We start from the raw sequence: 18,932 nt of genomic DNA, 5'->3' as shown, positions 1-18,932 counted from the left end.
TGAATCCAAAATCATTATGACACCGAGGATCTGCATATGGCAACGACCCAAGGCTGGGATACTGCAAATACCGCACTTAGCATACGTATAATTTTAAAACTTATTGTCTCAATACTTGACTATCAAGGCGCATCAAATCCACGTCCAACGTAGTTCGTACTTTTTACTTTCCCTCTAGTCGGCCATGAAGCTCCACCACGAGGAGTTGGAACCAACTTTCCTTTTCTTGGCCTGTTAATTACACCAAAAGTCTGTGTGCCCCGCCCCCAACTCTGTTGGGTGGCCTCAGCGCGTGAGGTACAGCAAGAAACGTTGTAAACAAAGAGGTCTTCGCTGTATTCTAACCCTAACCCTGGGGATTGACTTCTTCACCAAAATTTGCATTCAACCAATTTGTTGGTACCGCGTGACCCGAGACACGGATCGCTGCATCAGCCCTTGCGCAGACACAAGCCTTGTTTTCTTCTTCTTCTTTTTCCCTTCTCATCTCGAAATGCCGAGAAAGAAGACCACGGCGCCCAGCGAAGAGCCTCCATCTTCTCCACCAACGACGAGGAGGCAGACGCGCTCTCGGACAGACGCGCAGCAGTCTGCCCCGAGCGCGTCACAAAGAAAGGAAAAGATCCAGGGCGACTATCAGCCATCCACGCTCCCCAGACGGAATGCACCTGCACGTGCCCGCGAAGGAAGTCCTGAGAGCGTCATGATGCCTGACATGAGCTCTCAGGTCGAAGGAGGCACACAGTCACAGGCAAAGGGTTCGACTCTCTTCAGAGTTTCCATCTTATTTCAACATGACTAATTTCTCATCTCCATCTAGCTGCTTCAAGCCTGGCCGCTACGGCCGCAGCTACGGCCGCGGCTGCTGCTGCCAATGAAGCCAGCCAGGAAAGTGAAGAAGACCAGGTTCAAGATCTCATCGACTTCACCATACACGATCTTGCTTCCCGATCAAATGCGCTCCACCAGTTCCTTCAAAAGGTAGAAGCTGTCTCGCCCAATGAGATATCGTGGGCCCGGTTGGCAAAAATACAGGAGTCATTCGATGAGCAGCGTCAGAAGATTACTTCATCAGAAAAGTACTTCATCAGCCAAAATGAGGTCCACAACTCTGTCAAAAAGCTGGCAGGGACCGAGCATTTTGAGCGGTCAGCTGTAGCCATGGCCTTGGCCAACACGGCCCTTCTGCGCAAACTTTCACTGGAAATCATCAATGGCAAACTAGAACCCCAACTAGTGCTGGAAGAGCTGGATGACTTTTTCCCGGGAATCTTTAGGCGTCAGGTAACTGCGGATGACTCCTTGTCCGACTACGACAAGGCATTTCGCATCAGATGCCTCGTCCTGGCACATGACATCACAACCAAAACCAAGACGAGTCCGACTCTTCTTGCCGCACAACTTTTCTGCGATCCAGACGCAGTCGATGAGATTAAGGACGCTCAGCGACATGTCCAGACAGCCAGAGAACTACTGCAGAATGGTCCATACCAGGAGATCGGCAGTACATCCCCAGCGAATATGCACGAGCTGAAGCAGAAGCACGCCGAGAATATGGCATTTCTCTGCACCAAGCTGTCGCAAAAGAGCCGCGCTGAAAATGTGCGGGCCTTGGAGAACGCTTATCCCCCGATGGATCTCTGGAAAGACCTTTCTGAGTGGGCCGGCGAGGTTTACCAGAGAAGTCGTGAAAGCCCAGAGAAGAAAAAAGGCAAAGCTCCTGTATATATTGCACAAGCCTCCCAGGGGTCTCGGCCGAAACCCGCAGCAGCCTCTGCTGCATCTTCTCAAATACCATTCCGGGCATCGGCCAGGAACGAGACGCGTACCATGGCTCCGGCAAGTCAGACGCAATCCGGCGCAGCAAATGGCAGTCAAGGTAACCGCCGATCCGTTCCCGAAGACGAGTCCGATTCAGAGGGTGATGAACTCGATCAGTCCATCGTTAGAACGGGTGCACCAAGGTAAGTCCTAGTTACCATAGCATGTCCAATCAAGCGTCCAGCCATTTGTCCCGAGAAAATACTTACATGTCAAACAAACAGCGGCAGTTATCTTGACGGCAGCGCGTATTTAAATAGGCGCGCTCGCGAGATTATCAGACAACATCGAGCCACGCCCCCCTCGAACCAGATGGGCCACAAAAATCCGCTTGCAAATGTAGATGCGGACACGATTCTTGATCAATTCCAAGCCTTTTTGGCTTCGCAGGGCATGTCTGGTTCACAAACCAGCTCGCAGAAAAGACCAAGAGAGGAAGTGTCTATTTATGGAGAGGAAGATGAAGGCGAGCCTTTCTTTGACCATTCGCGACGAGACGGACAGAGTCCTCCAAAACGATCACGCCTCTCGAACTCTCAATACGCCCCTAGCGTCAGTGGATATAGGGAGGCTTCTGTCTCACAGTCCATCAGATATAGAGAGCCTTCCATGTCACAGTCATTCATTGCCAACGATGAAGGAGAAATGGAATTTGGTCCAGAGGATATACCAATCTTGACACAGAAGGCTCGAGCAGCCACCCGGATGCATCGCGAACGCAGACCGGCCCAGAGACGCCAGAAGTGGGACGCCGTGGACTCGGCGGCGCTCATCAACGCCATTCCCGAATTTGCATGTGGCTGGAGCGATATGGAGAAGCAGAATCTCTTCTCAGTGCCTCGTTCGCAGCAGCAAATCCGTGACAAGGCGCGCAACCTCAAGGTCGACTTCTTAAAGGCAGATGCTCCACTGCCCCGCGGCTTCGACGGCGTTGTCCTGGGGAAGAAGGAGATTGACGCCGTGCAAGCTCTGGGCAAGAACCCGTTTCGATTAGAGAGCGACCTTGACGACTACTCGAGGCCGATCAACACCATCTGGGATCCAGAGATGGATCTGGAGGAGCATCGCATCCGATACCGGGCCACGGCGGATCACATGGCGGATTAGGCATCCGATAGTTCATCCAACGAGGCACCAAACAATGATGGAGATGATGACTATTCTGACTCATGGCTGAGATAATGGTGGCATTGGACATTGATACCACGCCTAGTTGGCTGTATTATACATCAGGTACTAGCAATTGGCCTCATTTGGTAAGGTACCCATGAAACTGTGCCGAGAGATGGTATTGCATAGGGTATAATCCCATCAGGTAGCATTCATATAGGTTAACACAACCCATATATTTGCGCTCGAAATGCTGGTACATCTGATATTTGAACAAGTCGACAGTCCAAAATCCAAGGTTACGTAATTAGCCACTAGTTAATAAGAATAGTATGGGAAATTAAACCTCCAGGCAGCCAGCAATTGAAGCGACTAGGCTCTCGCTATAAGACTTTATTCAGTCAGATCAGGCGTAAATACATCCGAGACACTCGACACAAGATGCATTGTAAGCGGAAACCTGTCGAGGAGATCCCTCGCCCCAAGAAACGACAACGTCTACATGAGCAGCCGCCCCGGGGCTTTAAGGGGCAGGAGTCGGGCATCCTACCAGCATGCTCGGCAACACAGAACCCGGGCGTATCCCAGGTTCTCTATATGCCCGAGCTGCTCGAGTGTATTTTCCTGCAGCTGGACATGCAGACGCTCCTCGTCTCGGCCCAGCGCACATGTCGGACTTGGCGGGAGCTCATTAGCACGTCGCCGGCGCTCCAGGAGGCGCTCTTTTTTAAACCCCAAGATGGACCGGCAGGATTCGACGGGCAAGATGGAAGGGACCAGGCCGACAACACTGGAAAGTTGGAGAGCAGGAATGTCGCGTGTCAAGGCGTTCGCAAGAATCCCTTGCTAGCTTCCGTCTTTCCGGCTTGGTTTCAAGACTACCAATACAAGGGACCGTCGCCTCATCGTCGTAATGGTCGCCGCCCTCGGCCCGGGGATGGAGAGAACGAGTTGGCCACCTTGTCTTCAGTATCTCGTCTCCCAATCTGGACCTCTTACTCATCGCAGCCATTTGCCGCCGCCACGGAACAATTTCTGCACTCCCCCTCGGCCAGCTGGCGGCGCATGCTCATCCAGCAGCCGCCGGCCTATCGCCTAGGCTACTGGGCCACGTTGGATCACATGGCGCCTGGTCAACAGGCGTCGATAAAACACTACCCTTCCGGTCTGCACATGGGCCAACTGTACGACGAGTCTGTCGAGGCGGCGGCAGCCACCATTGGTTACGAAATACGATGTTTACTCTGGGGTGCCGAGGGCCTGCAACACGTGCTGCGCGAGTATGTGGGCCCTAAAGAGTACTGGAAATCCACGAATTGGCCGCACCTGGATTTCGCGGCCTGCGCGCCGTATGACGAAGAGGCGAAGGACAAGCTCGACACGCTGCTAATGGATACTGATGTTACGATACTAGTACAGCAGAATCTTTTCGCCCTATGCATGTACCGTGCCAGGAACCTGGAACCGGAGACTGCGTGGTGCTGTGACCCTACTCGTGGCCCTGTGGTCCTTGCAGGTAGAAGAGACTTTGATGATAAGATACGTGAGTTTCGCCGCATCTTCGCATGTGGTGCGCGCAACCTCGGGGTCGTGGCAAAAGGCTGGGAGGACTTGCCAAAGGGCAAGACTCTTTGGGAATGGGAGAAGGAGATTGATATTGATAATGATCTGTAAGTAAGATCTATGGCATGTTGAGCACAGAGCGCCTGGTGGGATTCATCAGCAAACAAAAAGGTGGTGTGAGGTGTATCCATCGAAGTCGAATATCGTGGAGGAGGGTGCATCAATTTTCATTAGAATTCTGGGTTGCAATAATGTGGTATTGGCTTTGTCATGTCCTTTCTTTTTTCAAGATACGAGCGCATATTCCATTATAATATAGGAGCCGTTGATTCTGCAACGGGATTCAAGCTATAGATGTTGCCATTGGCTATCATTGCAAGAGCGGCAACTATCATCTCTTTACCCTAGGGACGCATCCCAAGCATGGCACACGAGGTTTTCGGCATTGGAGGCTATTGAGAGCACCAACAGTACCATCTGGCCACTGATGACCTTCGCACAGGTCCAGTGGTTTGTTGCGTGTCCAGTGCAATTGGCCCCTTAGATGGCTTTGTTCAGCTATCCATCGGGACTCGAATGGTAGAAGATATTTCACTCAAAGGTTTCGAGTTTCAATTTACTCAACCTGCCTGTGATTGTGACTGGTTCCAGTCACTACTCCATATAAAGGTTCGACATCGCCACTGTGTGTTCTTTTCCTTGTCGCCAGAAGGACCGAGTGGCCGCGAACACATGTAAAATGACCGCCCTATGTCAAGCTTGAGTAAATGATCGTCTGAGCTATCAAACTGAAAGGTTTGTTTTGCCACTTACCACAGTTGATGCCTGGTTTCTTGGTCAGCAGGCTGATGCAATCCTCCCCATGCTCACACTTTGGTACAACTCGTTTTCCAAGGATCTTGGACCACGACTCCTTGGACTCAATCGGATCAAAGACCTTTTCAGATTGTTCAGCAGCTGCAGGGGCCGGTTTTTGTTTGCCATTAATATCCTCCTTGACTTGGGCATTTCCGTTTTCGAAGTCACAGGCGCCATCTAGACTGTCGGACTTCTGGCCAGTCTCTTCGTTAGGGCTTTTACTCAGATTCCCAGTAGACTTTGGTTTGAAAAATCCCATGAGACTACTTTGTCCTTTCGATAGCGATGGTTCCTTTCCAAGTGTGTTTTTTGTCTTCTTTTGTGGCCTGTTTGAAAGTGGTTTGGACGGTGTCCGTTTTAGACCCGTCGGTGCCGACTTTGATGGTGATGGGGCACTTGATTCCGACCTTGGCTGTGATTGTGAAAGTGTTGCCAGGTCCTGCTCCTCTGGTAGTGGAGTCTGAGAGCTGGACGCAGGCTCACTCGCTAAGGGGGAAGCTGCCTTTGGAGTATTGGTACTTGGTTTCTTGAAAAACATGTCCTTGATATTTCTCCTCCGGTCGAATTCCGGGATCAGCTTTGCAGATAATGGAAGTAGATCCTTTGTGGTCCACTCCCTCGATCGTTCTCCGTTCTTGAACATGCCCGCGGGGTTGATTATATCTCGCAAGTGAACTTCTTTTCCACTCACTTGAACTTTATCGCTGAGCGTCCCGAAAACGGGGCAATGATCTGAGCCGTGAAGACCCTCCTGTATGTTGGAATCAATGAACCAATCTTTCATGTTGTCGCTGCAAAGAATATAGTCAATACGGCTGCCAAAGTTTCCCGGTCGAGCATTCTTCTTGGTCTCCCAGCAGGTGAACATGCCTTCCCTCGAAGGGTTGAACAAGCGACCCAGATCCCACAGGACTGGCTCTTCACGGCCGTCATCTCTGGCGCCATATACTTCTCCCTCGTAGACTAGCTGGTTGAAGAGCCTGCGCCCGGGGGATGAGAAAAAGTCCTGCATAGTCAGGGACTCTTTTCGTAGTCGTTCTCCAATATTTGCCGTGTCTATGCCGGCTCGGATAATATTCAGATCCCCAGTCAGCACCACACGTTTCCCCATTGCGACCAAATTGCGAATGCGCACATCTAGAGCGTCCAAATAACATTGCTTGAAGTCGTCTCGGGTTTCGTCACGAGTAGCTGGGCTGTACGTGCCAATGAGCACAAAAGCAGGAAACTCCAAGATCACACATCGTCCTTCAGAGTCGAGCGTGACTTCGTCTACAACACTTGACAACTGGCCTAGTTTCGGATATCCACCAATTTGCTGGTCTTGGGGAAGATCCCGGAAGCTCGTCGTAGAGTTTGGCCCTGTGAGGATGCCAGTGATACCCTCCTCGGCGCGTATCGGTGCACACACAGAATTGCGAGTGTATATGGCCACGCCAGAATAACCCTTCTTGTGCTTGGGCAAGCTGAAATAGACGTCCCAGCCAGGAACCAGCACCATGTCATCTTGAAGATCCTTGCGCTGAATCTTTGTCTCTTGCATGACCACTATGTCAGCCTCCAAGATGTCGAACATGGAGGTAAATGTGCGCCTCTCCCTCCATGGCTGATAACTGAACGGGTTTCGGATGCCATTGACATTCCATGACGTGATTCGGACGACCATTTTGGCGAACGCTCAAGCTTGTGGAATTGATCATGAGGAGCTAGACTTTATACTCATTTACTGCCACGGAAGGGAAGTGATTGTACCAAAAGAATGAAGAGAAGAGATGAGCGGTCGAGTCAAAATTGTGACGCATGCAGCGCACAGTCAAGTGAGAGTACTGCCAATTACTTGTGATTGACGCTGATATGGCATGAGATGAACCTTGGTTGCTTCATATCCACGCGTTTAATGTTGAATTGAAGGTAATCGAAAGCGACACATGGAGACCGTGAAGGTTGCTTTTGACTAGGGGGTTCAATCCTCTCTCTTCCTTGAGGACAAAAAATGAACTGCACACCCCAAGGCTTGTGTTGAAGTCCAAAAAGCACCTTCCTTCACCATCACTTGTCTTGACGCCATTCAAGTCAACTGAGTAACCGACTGGGCCCACTTTTCTCAACACGGCAATAGCACGAAAGCAGGTGACTCGGTTCTGAGAAACCCCCTCCAAGCCACTAAAGCTCCCCAAAAGAAAGAATACAGCATAAGTGCATTTCTGCTTGCCTCAGGCACCCAAGAAAAAGTAGCTTTCATGCCACTAACCGAGCTTTGCTGGGTGCTCTCAAACTGACCTCATCCGATTCGACCGATCGCACCACTTTCCAACCCCGAAGCTTGTCAGAAACCAAACCTCCGCTCTTCCTCTCCATCTTTGTCAATTGACGACAAAACCAATCAACAACAATGTTTCCTCAACGCCAGATCTTCCGCGCCGTCCCCCGGCTGATGCGCAGCCCCGTCGTCCAGCGCCGCTTTGCCTCGACCGAGAACCAGTTCATCAAGGAGCGCGAGGCCGTCAAGGAGCACGCTGCCGCCACCACTGGTGCGTAGAATCTCTGTTTCCCAGTCACCGAAGACCCAACTCGATTGGCTTCCGGCCGCCACGTTTTTTTGTGAAGTCAATTGCTAACTTTTTTTATCTTTTGCAGAGCTCTGGCGCAAGATCTCCATCTAGTAAGCCTTTCTAAATATGTCTCTAGAGTTTCCTTTTGTACCCGATGGATCCCTGTTTGAGCGATTTCAACATTCCGCGAAAATGCACGACGACATATCTACACCACAAATCTGCCGACGACTCATCAATTGAATACTCTATATCTAAATCGAATTTATCATGCGGAGGTTGGCACACGTTCAATTGAGTGGACCCGAGCTCGGAAACGACAGTCATCATGATAAAGGAATCGCTCGAGCATGGGGAGAGAGACAGACAGAGAGAGACCGCAAGAGAAAAGCACATGGGCTAACCAGAGCGTTCATTGCCACCAAAACAGTGCCGTCGTCCCTGCCCTGATCCTCGCCGGCGCCAACGCCTACAACCTCTGGTCGGAGCACTGGGAGCACTGGTCGCACATGCCCCCGCTGGAGGACCGCGTCGAGTACCCCTACCAGAACATTCGCACCAAGAACTACCCCTGGGGTAACGGCGACAAGACCCTGTTCTGGAACGACAGCGTCAACTACCACAACAAGGACAAGGCCACCTAAACGCCCAAATCAACCCTTAGGCATATACACTTCTTTATTCCTCGCTTGGGAAACGCTTCAAGAGATACTATGCGAAATTTTGGTGTCTTCCTTCCGGCCTGGGATTTTTCAAAGAGAAACCTAGCGCCATGAGTCGATAAAGCAAAAGAGTGTGACAGCAAAAAACCAAGATCAATTCGAAATAGAGTGTTGGGTTGCCCCATGGCAATTTGTGTGGTTTAGAGAGCTCATACGGTGATGAGACGACTACGGTCCATGTGAACTGTAAATACCTTCCCTTTGTTCCAGACATCAAATTTAAACATCATAAAACAAACACGATTCATTTGTGGCTCTGTGCCTAATTTCTTACCAAGCGAACGGAGGAAAGCTTACGCAGCTCACAAGAGAGCAGACTGGCCATTGTTTTTATTGTTCTTGTGTCGATGGTATTTCATTTCTCTTCTACCAAGTTATACGCCATTCCATGTATGAAAACCAAAAACCACCGACCCCTCAAGTGGCCCCCAAAAGCAGTCGACCAAAACTCCGTCTTTATACGGAACCAATGCAAGGAAGGGTATTTCTATCCCACTTCATGAAAAATCTCCCACGTACGCCATTCATGCCGCGTTTGTGTCAATTAAGAGTATATCCTCAATGTGTTTGACCTGCTGTGATTGCTGCATCCTGCCGTTCCGCCGCATAATCGGGTTTATTATCCAGCCAGTTCGAATAGTCGTCTTCATCCTCCGCCGTGCTACTGTCTGCAGCATCACTGCGGGGAACCTCTTTTGATGTTGAGTTGCTAGCAGCAAATTGCTCTTGCGACCCAGTCTCGGTAGCGAGTCCTTCACTGGGCGCTGATTGGCTACCAGAGCTGTCTTGCTCCCCCTCATCTTCGATCCATGGCTGCATATAAGACGGTGTCGTCTCGTGTCCCTGTTCATGCTCTTCCTGTAATGGCGTGCTAGGCTCCGAGTCTGCTGGCGCTTCTACGACCAGGACATGTTCCTCTAGACCGTCATCGCCGTGCACTTGTGATACCCTCCTCCGTCGTGGCAAAGGTGGAACAGGCACTGGGCGGCGTTCGGATCCCGGCTCGGCAGTGGTTGCTGATCCATTCCTAGAAGGTAATTCTGGAGGAGGGATTGGCTTGCGCTTCGGGGCAATAGGCGTGACCTTGGACCTCCTGTCTGGGCCTGGAAGCGGCATGCCTGGCGGAGGGAGTGGTTGACCACGTCCCATCGGCTGGTTCAGGTCTACTGCTGGCGTATCTGAGAGCTTGCGTCCGTTTGCCGTCTGTTCATTACGTTTTTGAATGGCATTCCATCCCCACTGCTTCGCCGTAGCTGCTGCTTTGGACACGGCCGCCAAGGTGTTGCGCTTTTGCTCGTTATTTGTATTACCAGAATCGGTCGATAGCGTTGTGTCTCTACGTCCGAAGAAATTCTTGCCAATGGAGCCCGTGTTGCTTCTGACTGAGCCTTTTACCGACGGAATTGGTGAGTTTGTGAAGCTCGTTTCGCTACTGTTACTTTCCACAGATGATGTTGTACCGCGACGTGGAGGGACAGTGGGCGTCTGCTCAGTAGATTGTTCAGCCTCTGATGCCTCGTTTGAGGACAAATCATTTAGTGACTGCTTGGCTGAGGCTGTCTTCGTCGGTGTACCTAGTGGAGTTTGTGTCGAGGGTGTTGTCGTCTGAGCTCGGGCAGCAAGATTGGCCATGATGCTAGCCGCATCATCTCGATCGGGGGGCGTGGAAGACGGTATGAGAGCATCGGCATGAGTAGGATAAGTGCTGATGGTCGGACTGGGAACAGAAAACGAGCCGCTCCGGATAGGGCGAGGTGGTACCTCAGCTGCTGGTGACCCAGTTGCGCTATCGAGTGCCGTGGTTGAAGACGAAGTAGCACTCGCATGCGCCAGAGCAGACTTCTTTACGCTGGCCTTGCGATTCCAGAAACCAGCTGGCTGGGTTGTTTCCAAAGCTGGGACGCTGTGACTCTTCTCAATCGGTGGGAAATCCCCAATACCAGGGGATGATGGCATGCCCGTCTCCTCAATCTGTGAAACCTCTTCGACATCGCCCAGCATGGCGGCAATCTCCTCGTAGTCCTCCGAGTGCTCAACAGCATCGTCGCCCTCGAAAATACCGCCGCGCCAATGCTTATGTTCCGTCTTGAAGAACGGTGTGTCGTCCCACATGGGCAAGACTAGAGTCTCGGCAACGACTTCCTTGATACGATTTTCTATCTGACGTAGAATTACCGTGTATGTGATTTGTCGTGAGCTCACAATAGGTTCAATCGTCATCTCCATCTTTGGCATTGTCTGGAACGAAAACCAGAGGCGATTGCTGGGTGGAGGTTTGATCTTGAAGAAGACGTGGCCCTCGAGCCTTTTCAATACCACAGCCAGAACGAGGTTAACCTCTCTGGTCTTGAAGCGAGATCCGAGATCAATCTTGACCGTCGCCGCCACTTCCAAGCGAAAGTTGCCAGTATATTTCACGTCGGCCTCCATACCCCACTCGCCCTCGACGGTGAGGTCCTTAAGGCGCGGGTTCGTGATAAAAGGGGCCGAGTCTCCCGTGTCGATTTTCTGTATTGCTATACGGGAGAGGATGCTGGGACGCTTGACCCTTGAGATCTTCTTTGTGATTTTCTCGCGAATAAAGTTCTCGATGTCTTTGGTCTTGTGAATACCCAAAAAGATACGGCCAATGAGAGCATTGAGCCATCTCGTCTGCATGTGATCCTCGGTCGAGTACAGCCTCTGTACCAGCGACATGATATTCTTGACATCAAACTGTAGGGGCTCGGGAGCCTTTTTTGTTGCGCCAAAAACCTGCTCTTGATTTTTCAATAATGCAAAGTAAAAGTCTTCTTTTGCCGAGCAGTTTTCGCAAAAGAGGTAGAAGGGTTTCGACAGTTGGGTATCTGGCGCTTCGATCCCGTCCGTCTTTCTCGATAAACATAGCGCATTCCTTTTTATAAATAATTCTCCCTCTGGTGTTTTATCACCTCCAGAGTATATACTGACGTTATGATGCGCGAGGGAAATCACATGCCGGACTTCGAGTTGTTCGTCGTCGTCGAAGAGCATGAGATGCCCATGGCTGATAGTATTATGAATGTTAGCAAAATACTCCAACAAGACTGAGGGCCATAGGGTTTCTGTCACGAACCGGAGAACGACATAGAACACATTGCCCGCCCGCTTAGGCCGCACGCTGACGCCGTTGCTGTTCTCCAAGGGATTGGCGCCCTGCTTCCGATCAAAGATGCTGCGGTACATGGCCTGGTACACGCTCTGGCTCGGAGCGGCTACGGTGGCCGAGCCGACGGGGGTCGCCCGCTCGATGGGCTTCGCGTTAATACCCATGGGCGTGTACTCTCGACACACGGCAAAGTAGCCGGCGGCCACGTCGGTGGTGTCTGCATAGCGGGGTTTCGAGTCGCCGCCCTTGTCTGCCTTGCGGACTTCGTCCAGATCTTTGGTGATGTCGCCAGGTTGTACGATATCGTCGGCATGGCTGTCCTTGCTGCGCTGCTCTTCGAGGGGCTCGCTGAGTACCTGCGGTAGTGCGAACCAAGCTACGGCCAGCACCACGGGTATGAATGTGACACCACCCAAAAGGTAGGTCAAGAGAAACGCCGTCCAGCTGCCCATGGCTCCGAGAATGGGACAGCTACCTAGCAGGAAGCACGTCTGCTGGACTGGAGGGAGAAGAGAAGTCTATAGTTCTGGCGATCATGGATGGTCGGGGAGTCGTTTCGGCTTTGGGGATGGATTTGGCGGATAAATTGTTTCGGGCGTTCTCTAGAGAGCGTGGGTTACATGACCTTCTTCCTGTGCCGAGCGTCTTTCTCTCATGGAAAGCACAAGAGAAAAAAGCAGGCAGTTTGGGGAGTTATTGTTTGACTTTGGGCCACTTTGGTGTGTTTCGGCTAATAATATGTTGAGAAAGTTGGCATCAAGTGTAGCGCGTATGCAACCTCAGGTAAGCATCATGTCTAGGTCCATCTTGGTGCGCTGTAGGTTCTGGAGACAGCTGCGCTCCAGAGCCTGAGATCGTCCCACGTCACTGGATGCAGGGATGACACCTATTGGGGGCGCTCTTCTACCAGTAGGCGCTGTGGGGCACGGAATGGGTCAAGTGTCTGTAGCACCCATCTATCTCTGGCAGGTCCATTCAATACCTCCAAGGTCGTTACACACAAGCCTGACGTGTGCCGATTAATAAATGTCATGCAACTTCTTTATATACAATCTTGCATCTCATCTACTAGACAGAAAATACTATTGAGCGCGGTGGTTATCCATTGTTAACTAAGTAAGAAAACATACTGCGTCAATTCAGTCACTTACCCGTGCAAAGTAGACAACTATGGAGCCGTGGAATGGACCCGTACCTACTACCCCTGCTACCGGTATCATGTGCTACACGATCAGAGACAAGTGCAATTGTTCTGAAAAGTTTAATTTTGTACCAAGAGTCGCTCGTCAAGAGGTGATCTCTATTATTTATCAAAGTGACAACTATCCATTGCAACCATTCCATGATGTGGCCGTTCCAATAAGCGATGCCAACGGCACCACGACGACCACGACGACCACGACTGTGTACTACTGTGTATGCAATAACAGATCCAAAGGCGGCCGATCTACGGAATATAAACCCCGCCAAGCTATTTTATACCCTGTATCCCTGAACCTTCTTCCATGGATGGTTTGCTCATTGAATCATGTCCCTTTCCAAAACGCCTCGTCATGTCATTTTCATAGTCCAAGGTATCTACTTTCTTCATGTGTCATTATTCATGGCCCGTCGAGTCCAGTGGAATAAACTCTTGAAATCTTGTCGCTGCCATTGTTACCATTCGAGGTCCTGTCTCTCCACCTCCTCTATCAATAGCTTCATCGCTGGCTCCACCAAGCCTCGTTCCGTCCTATACCTCGCCGCCTGCTTCATTCGTGTGTAAAACACCGGGCAGTCTTTTGAGTCGCAAGGGACGTCGTCCAGCGGAGAAAGTCCTGCACAGGTCCGACAGATGCTTAGAACATTGAGATATTTCTGCTCCTCAGTTCCCAGCTGACTCTGTAGCTTCAGTAGACTAGCGGGAGCGTTGGTGAGACAAGCTTCACAAATCGCCTTTTCGTCCTTGGTCTTGCTATTGCATACTAGACAGGCAGCGGCCTTCATGTAAGATTCGAGCGTCTTCTTCATCAACGCTCCACCTTGCTCGATACGGTGGATTCGCTGAACCTTGGGCATCTCGTCGTACCAATTCCTCACATTAGCGCCAACTAGATTGAAGATTCGTTCGAGTGGTGGGATCAGGTTCTTCGAAATGTAATACTCGGCATCTAGTTGAAGATGCGAGTTGGTCAGGAGATCCTCAGGCGCCACGCACCGATCAATGAGTCTTACGCCAGGAGCACCAGTAGCCACCACGTACGGCACTCGTTCGCCATACTGCGGCTCTGCTCTCGCGTCCTCGAGCATTCTCTTGGTGCTAATCAGTGCGCCTGGCGGTGGCGGTCCCTTATCGCTGTATGTGCCCAGTTTGACCTCTCTCGCAAAACAAAAATCCTGGATTGAGACTGCGCCTCGCATGATCTTTTCACATTGCTTTTGAAAGTAACTCTTGACCTGGCTCAGGTCGGCCGTTTCAAATAGAATCTTGAGTGCCTTTTCCTCAATCATTTGCTCGGCAGGTGTGCCATCTCGCCGGACTGTCTCGATACCTTTCGCGTCAAAGTCGGGCTTGACCTGGTCGCGAGATTCATACTTGTAACCAACGTAGCGCTTTTTGGCAAGCAACACACATGGATGATAGACCTTTTCAAACTTGAGCTTGACAGGACGTGGATTCATATCCGTGATAGTCTTTGCAATCTCATTGCCAATATCGAATGCTTGATCTTTAGTTCGACCAGGAAGATAGACAAAGAGACTGTCGGTATCGCCATACACCACCTCTGCTTTCCACTTGTCGACTGAATGAATTAGTGCTATTGCACGCTCCAGTGTTTCCCGGCCAGTCTGTACGATACTGTCGGCAATCTCCGAGCAAGGCATACGACCCGAAAATGAGGCAGAAGTGTAGCCGTACGTGACATTGGCAAGCAATTTTAGCGCTAGCTGTCTGTTATTCAACAGCTGCTGAAGCGTCTTGTCCTGCTTGTCTTGCTTCATGCCGCTTTTTACCATGACTCTTGTCTCCAGGATCTCGGTGAGCATTTTCGCCAGTAGCGATTTGCGCACTTCTGTTTTGCAGTACATGATGCCATTGGGGGCAATGTTGATATAGTCCTTAAGGAGTTCCAGGAGTCTCTCTTGACGTTTATAATCGGTAAAGCCCATCTTGTTGGCACCACGCCAGTTGACAATGCGTCCCAAGAAGGTGGAGTAGCAATAATTGTAAGCAATCATTACACTGGGATAGAGACTCTGAAAGTCCAGTACCAACAAAGGACTGTTGTAAAACGCACTTTGTGGCTCCATCACAAGCGGTAGACACTCGAGTGCATTCTGACCTCCGACCTGTTTCCGGTCCGGCGAGGCCAGCATGAAATTCTCTGGCTTCGCTATACGAAACATGATGGACTCGACCTTGAACTGAGAACCGCGGGAGAAGACAGAAAAGAAGTCTACTCCGAGCAGACGAGCCTGTTCGCTCGTACGAGGTATAAGCTCGTTCGCTTCCAGAATGTCGATATCCAGCTTGGTACGCGTGAGATAGTACCGCAACAACTTGCTCAAATCTCGTGATTTGCCGCTCAAGTACCAGTCGCTCAGCGTCCGCCAAGAATAGTGCGGAACCCGCCTATGCAAAACATGCCAAGTCACATTCTCCATTGTATACTGCAGCAGGTTCAGCTCTCCCCGCATAGCCCTCCACACGTTGATCATATGGCGTCCAGTTACCCGAATGGTTGAGGTCGTGTTGAAGCCCCATTTATCGGCTTCCTTGCCGAACCTCCCAAAAGATTGCGACTTCATGCGCGAGAACTCATCACACAAGTTATAGTCGTATTTGTGCCTTGCTCGTTCAATCAAGTAGCCCCAGGAACTGCCATGGACCTCGTAGCCAGTCAAGATATCAGGATCGTGGGATCGAACAATCTCAACCATTCGTACCATAAGGTCTAGCTCGGAATTTTCCTCGGTAACCTCGATTTGTGTCTGTCGCCGGAGTTTTCGAGTCAAGACCCCGTCTGCGGAACAGACAATGATGCCAGATTGAATATCCGAGGATGCATGATCACTAGTGGCAAAATTCTCGTCCGACTTTGAACACCAGAAGATACATTGGACTTCGTCCTCTTCTGGATTCGGCACTAGGCTGCCTCGAGTGTTGACATGAATTTCCAAACTCATTGTACTCATGTACTGAGCCTCAAACTGAACGCTGGTTGACGTCTTCTTCTGGGAGTATTTGAACTTTTTGGGAGTGGCTCCTTCAATTTGCGAAAGATATGGCCTCATCTCAGGATCCTGAATGTCTATGCCAATTTCTGGAAAGCGAGCCAAATTTTGCTGATTTGCAATCCCCCATTTCTTGATTTCTGTATATGATGGTGGGGGCTCGGCAAATTCCCAACTTCTGAGGCTACATTCGCGTCGGCTTTTGCTGTACACTTGTTCGTCCGAAGCTCTTGGTCCCGAGTTCTCCGCTTTGACTCCGAAAGTTGCAGGTGAAGAACCCGTCTCATCAAAATCTGGCAAATAAGGAAGTGTGTTGCTCAACAATCGATATTCTTGACCGGCATATTCGCGCATCCGCAGTGGAACGTCTTTTTCGTTGCTGTAGTATGCATCCTGGTAAATGACGTCCGGGCGTCCTCCAGAGTGAATTGTAGAGTTTACTTCGCTCACTGAAGGAGGAGTGGCAGCAAGAACGAAGAATTGAGTATTTGGTCTTGGAGCCAGGCCGAGGCGAATAGGATTTCTGTCAATATCTGCTTTGATAGTGTTTCCACTTGAGCTGAGAGCTCCTCTTTTCGATGATCCAAAATCAGACTTCGTCGGGCTGTCATCTGTTGGCGTAATGGGACCAAAAGAAACCTGCTTCTTAAGTTGGTTTTCTTCTTGGCTGGGCTGTGAACTAGTATGTTGGCTCTGTTGGCTCAATCGTAACTGCGTGCTTGGATCATTTGGGTTCTTGACGACTGGAAATTTCAACGTCTGGTTGCCTGGGACCTTGGAAATACCTGAATGCGATTTGATTTTGGATATTTGAGAGCTGGTTTCGTCTGCGCGTTGTGTAGATTGCTGATCGTCAGGAGGGGCGCCCAACCCTGGTTGGCTTTTACGGGGCCCATGTTGACTGGCATCGAAAGCGTCAAAAGCGAATTCAACACGGCGACGTTTGACATTCTGATCCACGTCCTCGGATGTTCTAGGCCGTTTTGCGCTGCAACTTGGTGCCTCGGGCTCAGAAAAAGCTTGACTGTCCTTGCTGACCAATCCATTCTGCATAGCGGCAGCCGCAAGAATGTTTGTGATGGGAACGCTAGCAATCTTGCCAGTCTTGAGAGAGCTTACATAGATTCCATCTGCAGATAGCATTGGCGGTAAGTATCCAGTTGACTCGTTAGCTGAAGACCGTGAAGAAGTCGAGGTAGATCCAATAGTCGATTCATTTGTTGTCTTTGCCTTTGTACGCTCATTGACACGGCGTTCTCTTTGGGGCGCATGAGCTTCCGGCAATGATATTTGAGCAGATACTTGTGGTGGATCAACTGCTTTCGACAGTCGAGCCGCTTCTTCGTCGGAATCATCGGGGAACATTCCATCGTCAGCTCCCCCGAAATCGAGAATCCTTTCTTCGTCCACCACGACACTACTTTCTGGCGGCTCGTCATCCTTAGGCACGATTCCAGATAAACCGAGTGCCGACGCCAGATTCTTAGGGTACAAATCTTCCACAGATTGAAGCAGAGTATTTACTGTTTCCTCTAAAGGAACTGGCTTCACAAAATTGTCAAAGTCCAGATGAGGCCCGGCAGCTTTCCGGCACTCTCCTTCGATGAGCTCATGAATCTGCTCCCTGTATTCTTTCTCGTGTATCCAGCCCGGGGCCTGGGAGTCGCGCGGGTCTGCAGACATGGACACCAAGACCTCGGCAGGAAAGGGACTGCTCCCGGATGCTGGGTTGACCATGCGCCGTTTCCTGCGCTTTGTCTCATCTTTCCAGAGTCCAGCCATGCTAGCAACGAGCTTTTGACTTGCAGGGGGTTGGTTGCGCATCTCAGCAAAGTCTTGATGAAGCTGTCGTTCTTTGATCTCATGGCGATTGAGTATATCCTGCACGCATATATCCACCTCAATGGGACAGTGGCTCACACGAGGTAGATCAAAGTCCTCAGTGATATGAGCAGCTGACACAGACTGGCTATGCCACAGATGGGAGCTCCCCCCATCCTCATCATGTTCAGGGACTGGCGCTCGAAAGCGGACTTTCCGCACCGAGATATAATCGCATCCATAAAGATTGTAGTCGGTCATAAATTGCAGTAGATACTGCAAATGCGCTTCATACGGTTGAAATTTGCACTTCATTATGACACCTTGCTGAAGAAGTTCTGCCAGCCTAGTCATGACCAATGGATTGAGCATGTAGATCTTGAGATAGAAGCGATACCCGACATGATATCCATAGAACGGGACACCCTTGCAGAGGGTGATCCTCGCTACAAACTTGGGGTTCTCGGCGTATGCATTGCGCCGGTAGCTCACCGTCAGGGCATGATCAATGGATAAATGGAGCTGGTATATATAGGCGCCGACTTTGAACTTGTCAGCCGGCTGAAGGCAGCATCAAGAAGAGGCGGTTTTTTTTTTCTTCCATATTTTACTCACCTTTGTCGGGCTCCAAGCTACCATTGTATTCGACGTACAAATACGGAAATGCGCCATGTATGTGGGCGCACACCTTTTGGCCTGTTTCCGTTGACCCAAACACTCGAATCACGGGGACTTTTGGTCCCTTGCTTGCTTGCGAGGGACGAAAGTCATTCCGTAGTTGAGGGTCGTATTTTGTGTGCACGGCTTGATAATGGTCGATGCAATTCAACCGTACGCGGAAGAGATCCATAGTGGACTTCTGCTAGCTGGGCGGTACTTTGTATGCATCCATGCATCATGACATGGGTATGTCACTTGCAAGCGCGTATCTGAATGGACGGCATTTGGAAAACAGCAGGAGGGAGAAGAAGAAAAAAGCAACGAGATTTGTACCCCGTTTTGAAGCGTAGCAGGATCTAAATTCAAGAATAATAGCAGATGTCGTCCTTTGGGGGAAAATAAGTCGCGTAACAATAGTGAATTCCCAGGCAGCGAAACGCGATCCAGAGTTGATTTGCTTGTTATGGCCCTGGTCGGCTGAGG

General features: G+C 50.5%; 6 protein-coding genes across 6 annotated transcripts; 3 read left to right on the top strand and 3 right to left on the bottom strand.

Moving 5' to 3' along the window:
- Positions 1-493: 493 nt before the first annotated feature.
- PFICI_02899 (uncharacterized protein) lies at positions 494-2,928 on the top strand (the record flags this gene model as incomplete). The annotated part of the gene is made up of 3 exons (XM_007831480.1): positions 494-758; positions 821-1,964; positions 2,046-2,928. 3 exons carry the CDS (start codon positions 494-496, stop codon positions 2,926-2,928), a joined length of 2,292 nt encoding a protein of 763 aa, XP_007829671.1.
- Positions 2,929-3,372: 444 nt separating this feature from the next.
- PFICI_02898 (uncharacterized protein) lies at positions 3,373-4,605 on the top strand (the record flags this gene model as incomplete). The annotated part of the gene is made up of 1 exon (XM_007831479.1): positions 3,373-4,605. The coding sequence occupies one exon, from the start codon at positions 3,373-3,375 to the stop codon at positions 4,603-4,605; it is 1,233 nt and encodes a 410-aa protein (XP_007829670.1).
- Positions 4,606-5,114: 509 nt separating this feature from the next.
- Positions 5,115-7,018, bottom strand: PFICI_02897 (uncharacterized protein; the record flags this gene model as incomplete). Its single annotated transcript, XM_007831478.1, has 2 exons — positions 5,115-5,242; positions 5,308-7,018. 2 exons carry the CDS (start codon positions 7,016-7,018, stop codon positions 5,115-5,117), a joined length of 1,839 nt encoding a protein of 612 aa, XP_007829669.1.
- A 726-nt stretch (positions 7,019-7,744) lies between these two features.
- Positions 7,745-8,548, top strand: PFICI_02896 (uncharacterized protein; the record flags this gene model as incomplete). Its single annotated transcript, XM_007831477.1, has 3 exons — positions 7,745-7,883; positions 7,990-8,014; positions 8,335-8,548. 3 exons carry the CDS (start codon positions 7,745-7,747, stop codon positions 8,546-8,548), a joined length of 378 nt encoding a protein of 125 aa, XP_007829668.1.
- A 636-nt stretch (positions 8,549-9,184) lies between these two features.
- PFICI_02895 (uncharacterized protein) lies at positions 9,185-12,205 on the bottom strand (the record flags this gene model as incomplete). The annotated part of the gene is made up of 2 exons (XM_007831476.1): positions 9,185-11,651; positions 11,721-12,205. 2 exons carry the CDS (start codon positions 12,203-12,205, stop codon positions 9,185-9,187), a joined length of 2,952 nt encoding a protein of 983 aa, XP_007829667.1.
- A 1,204-nt stretch (positions 12,206-13,409) lies between these two features.
- On the bottom strand, positions 13,410-18,639 carry PFICI_02894 (uncharacterized protein; the record flags this gene model as incomplete). The annotated part of the gene is made up of 2 exons (XM_007831475.1): positions 13,410-18,331; positions 18,405-18,639. 2 exons carry the CDS (start codon positions 18,637-18,639, stop codon positions 13,410-13,412), a joined length of 5,157 nt encoding a protein of 1,718 aa, XP_007829666.1.
- Between the last annotated feature and the right edge of the window lie 293 nt (positions 18,640-18,932).

Source organism: Pestalotiopsis fici (assembly GCF_000516985.1).
Source record: "Pestalotiopsis fici W106-1 unplaced genomic scaffold PFICI_Scf_2, whole genome shotgun sequence".
Taxonomy (NCBI): domain Eukaryota; kingdom Fungi; phylum Ascomycota; class Sordariomycetes; order Amphisphaeriales; family Sporocadaceae; genus Pestalotiopsis; species Pestalotiopsis fici.
The sequence above is the reverse complement of the archived record's forward strand: the minus strand, read 5'-3'. Positions and strand labels throughout refer to the sequence as shown.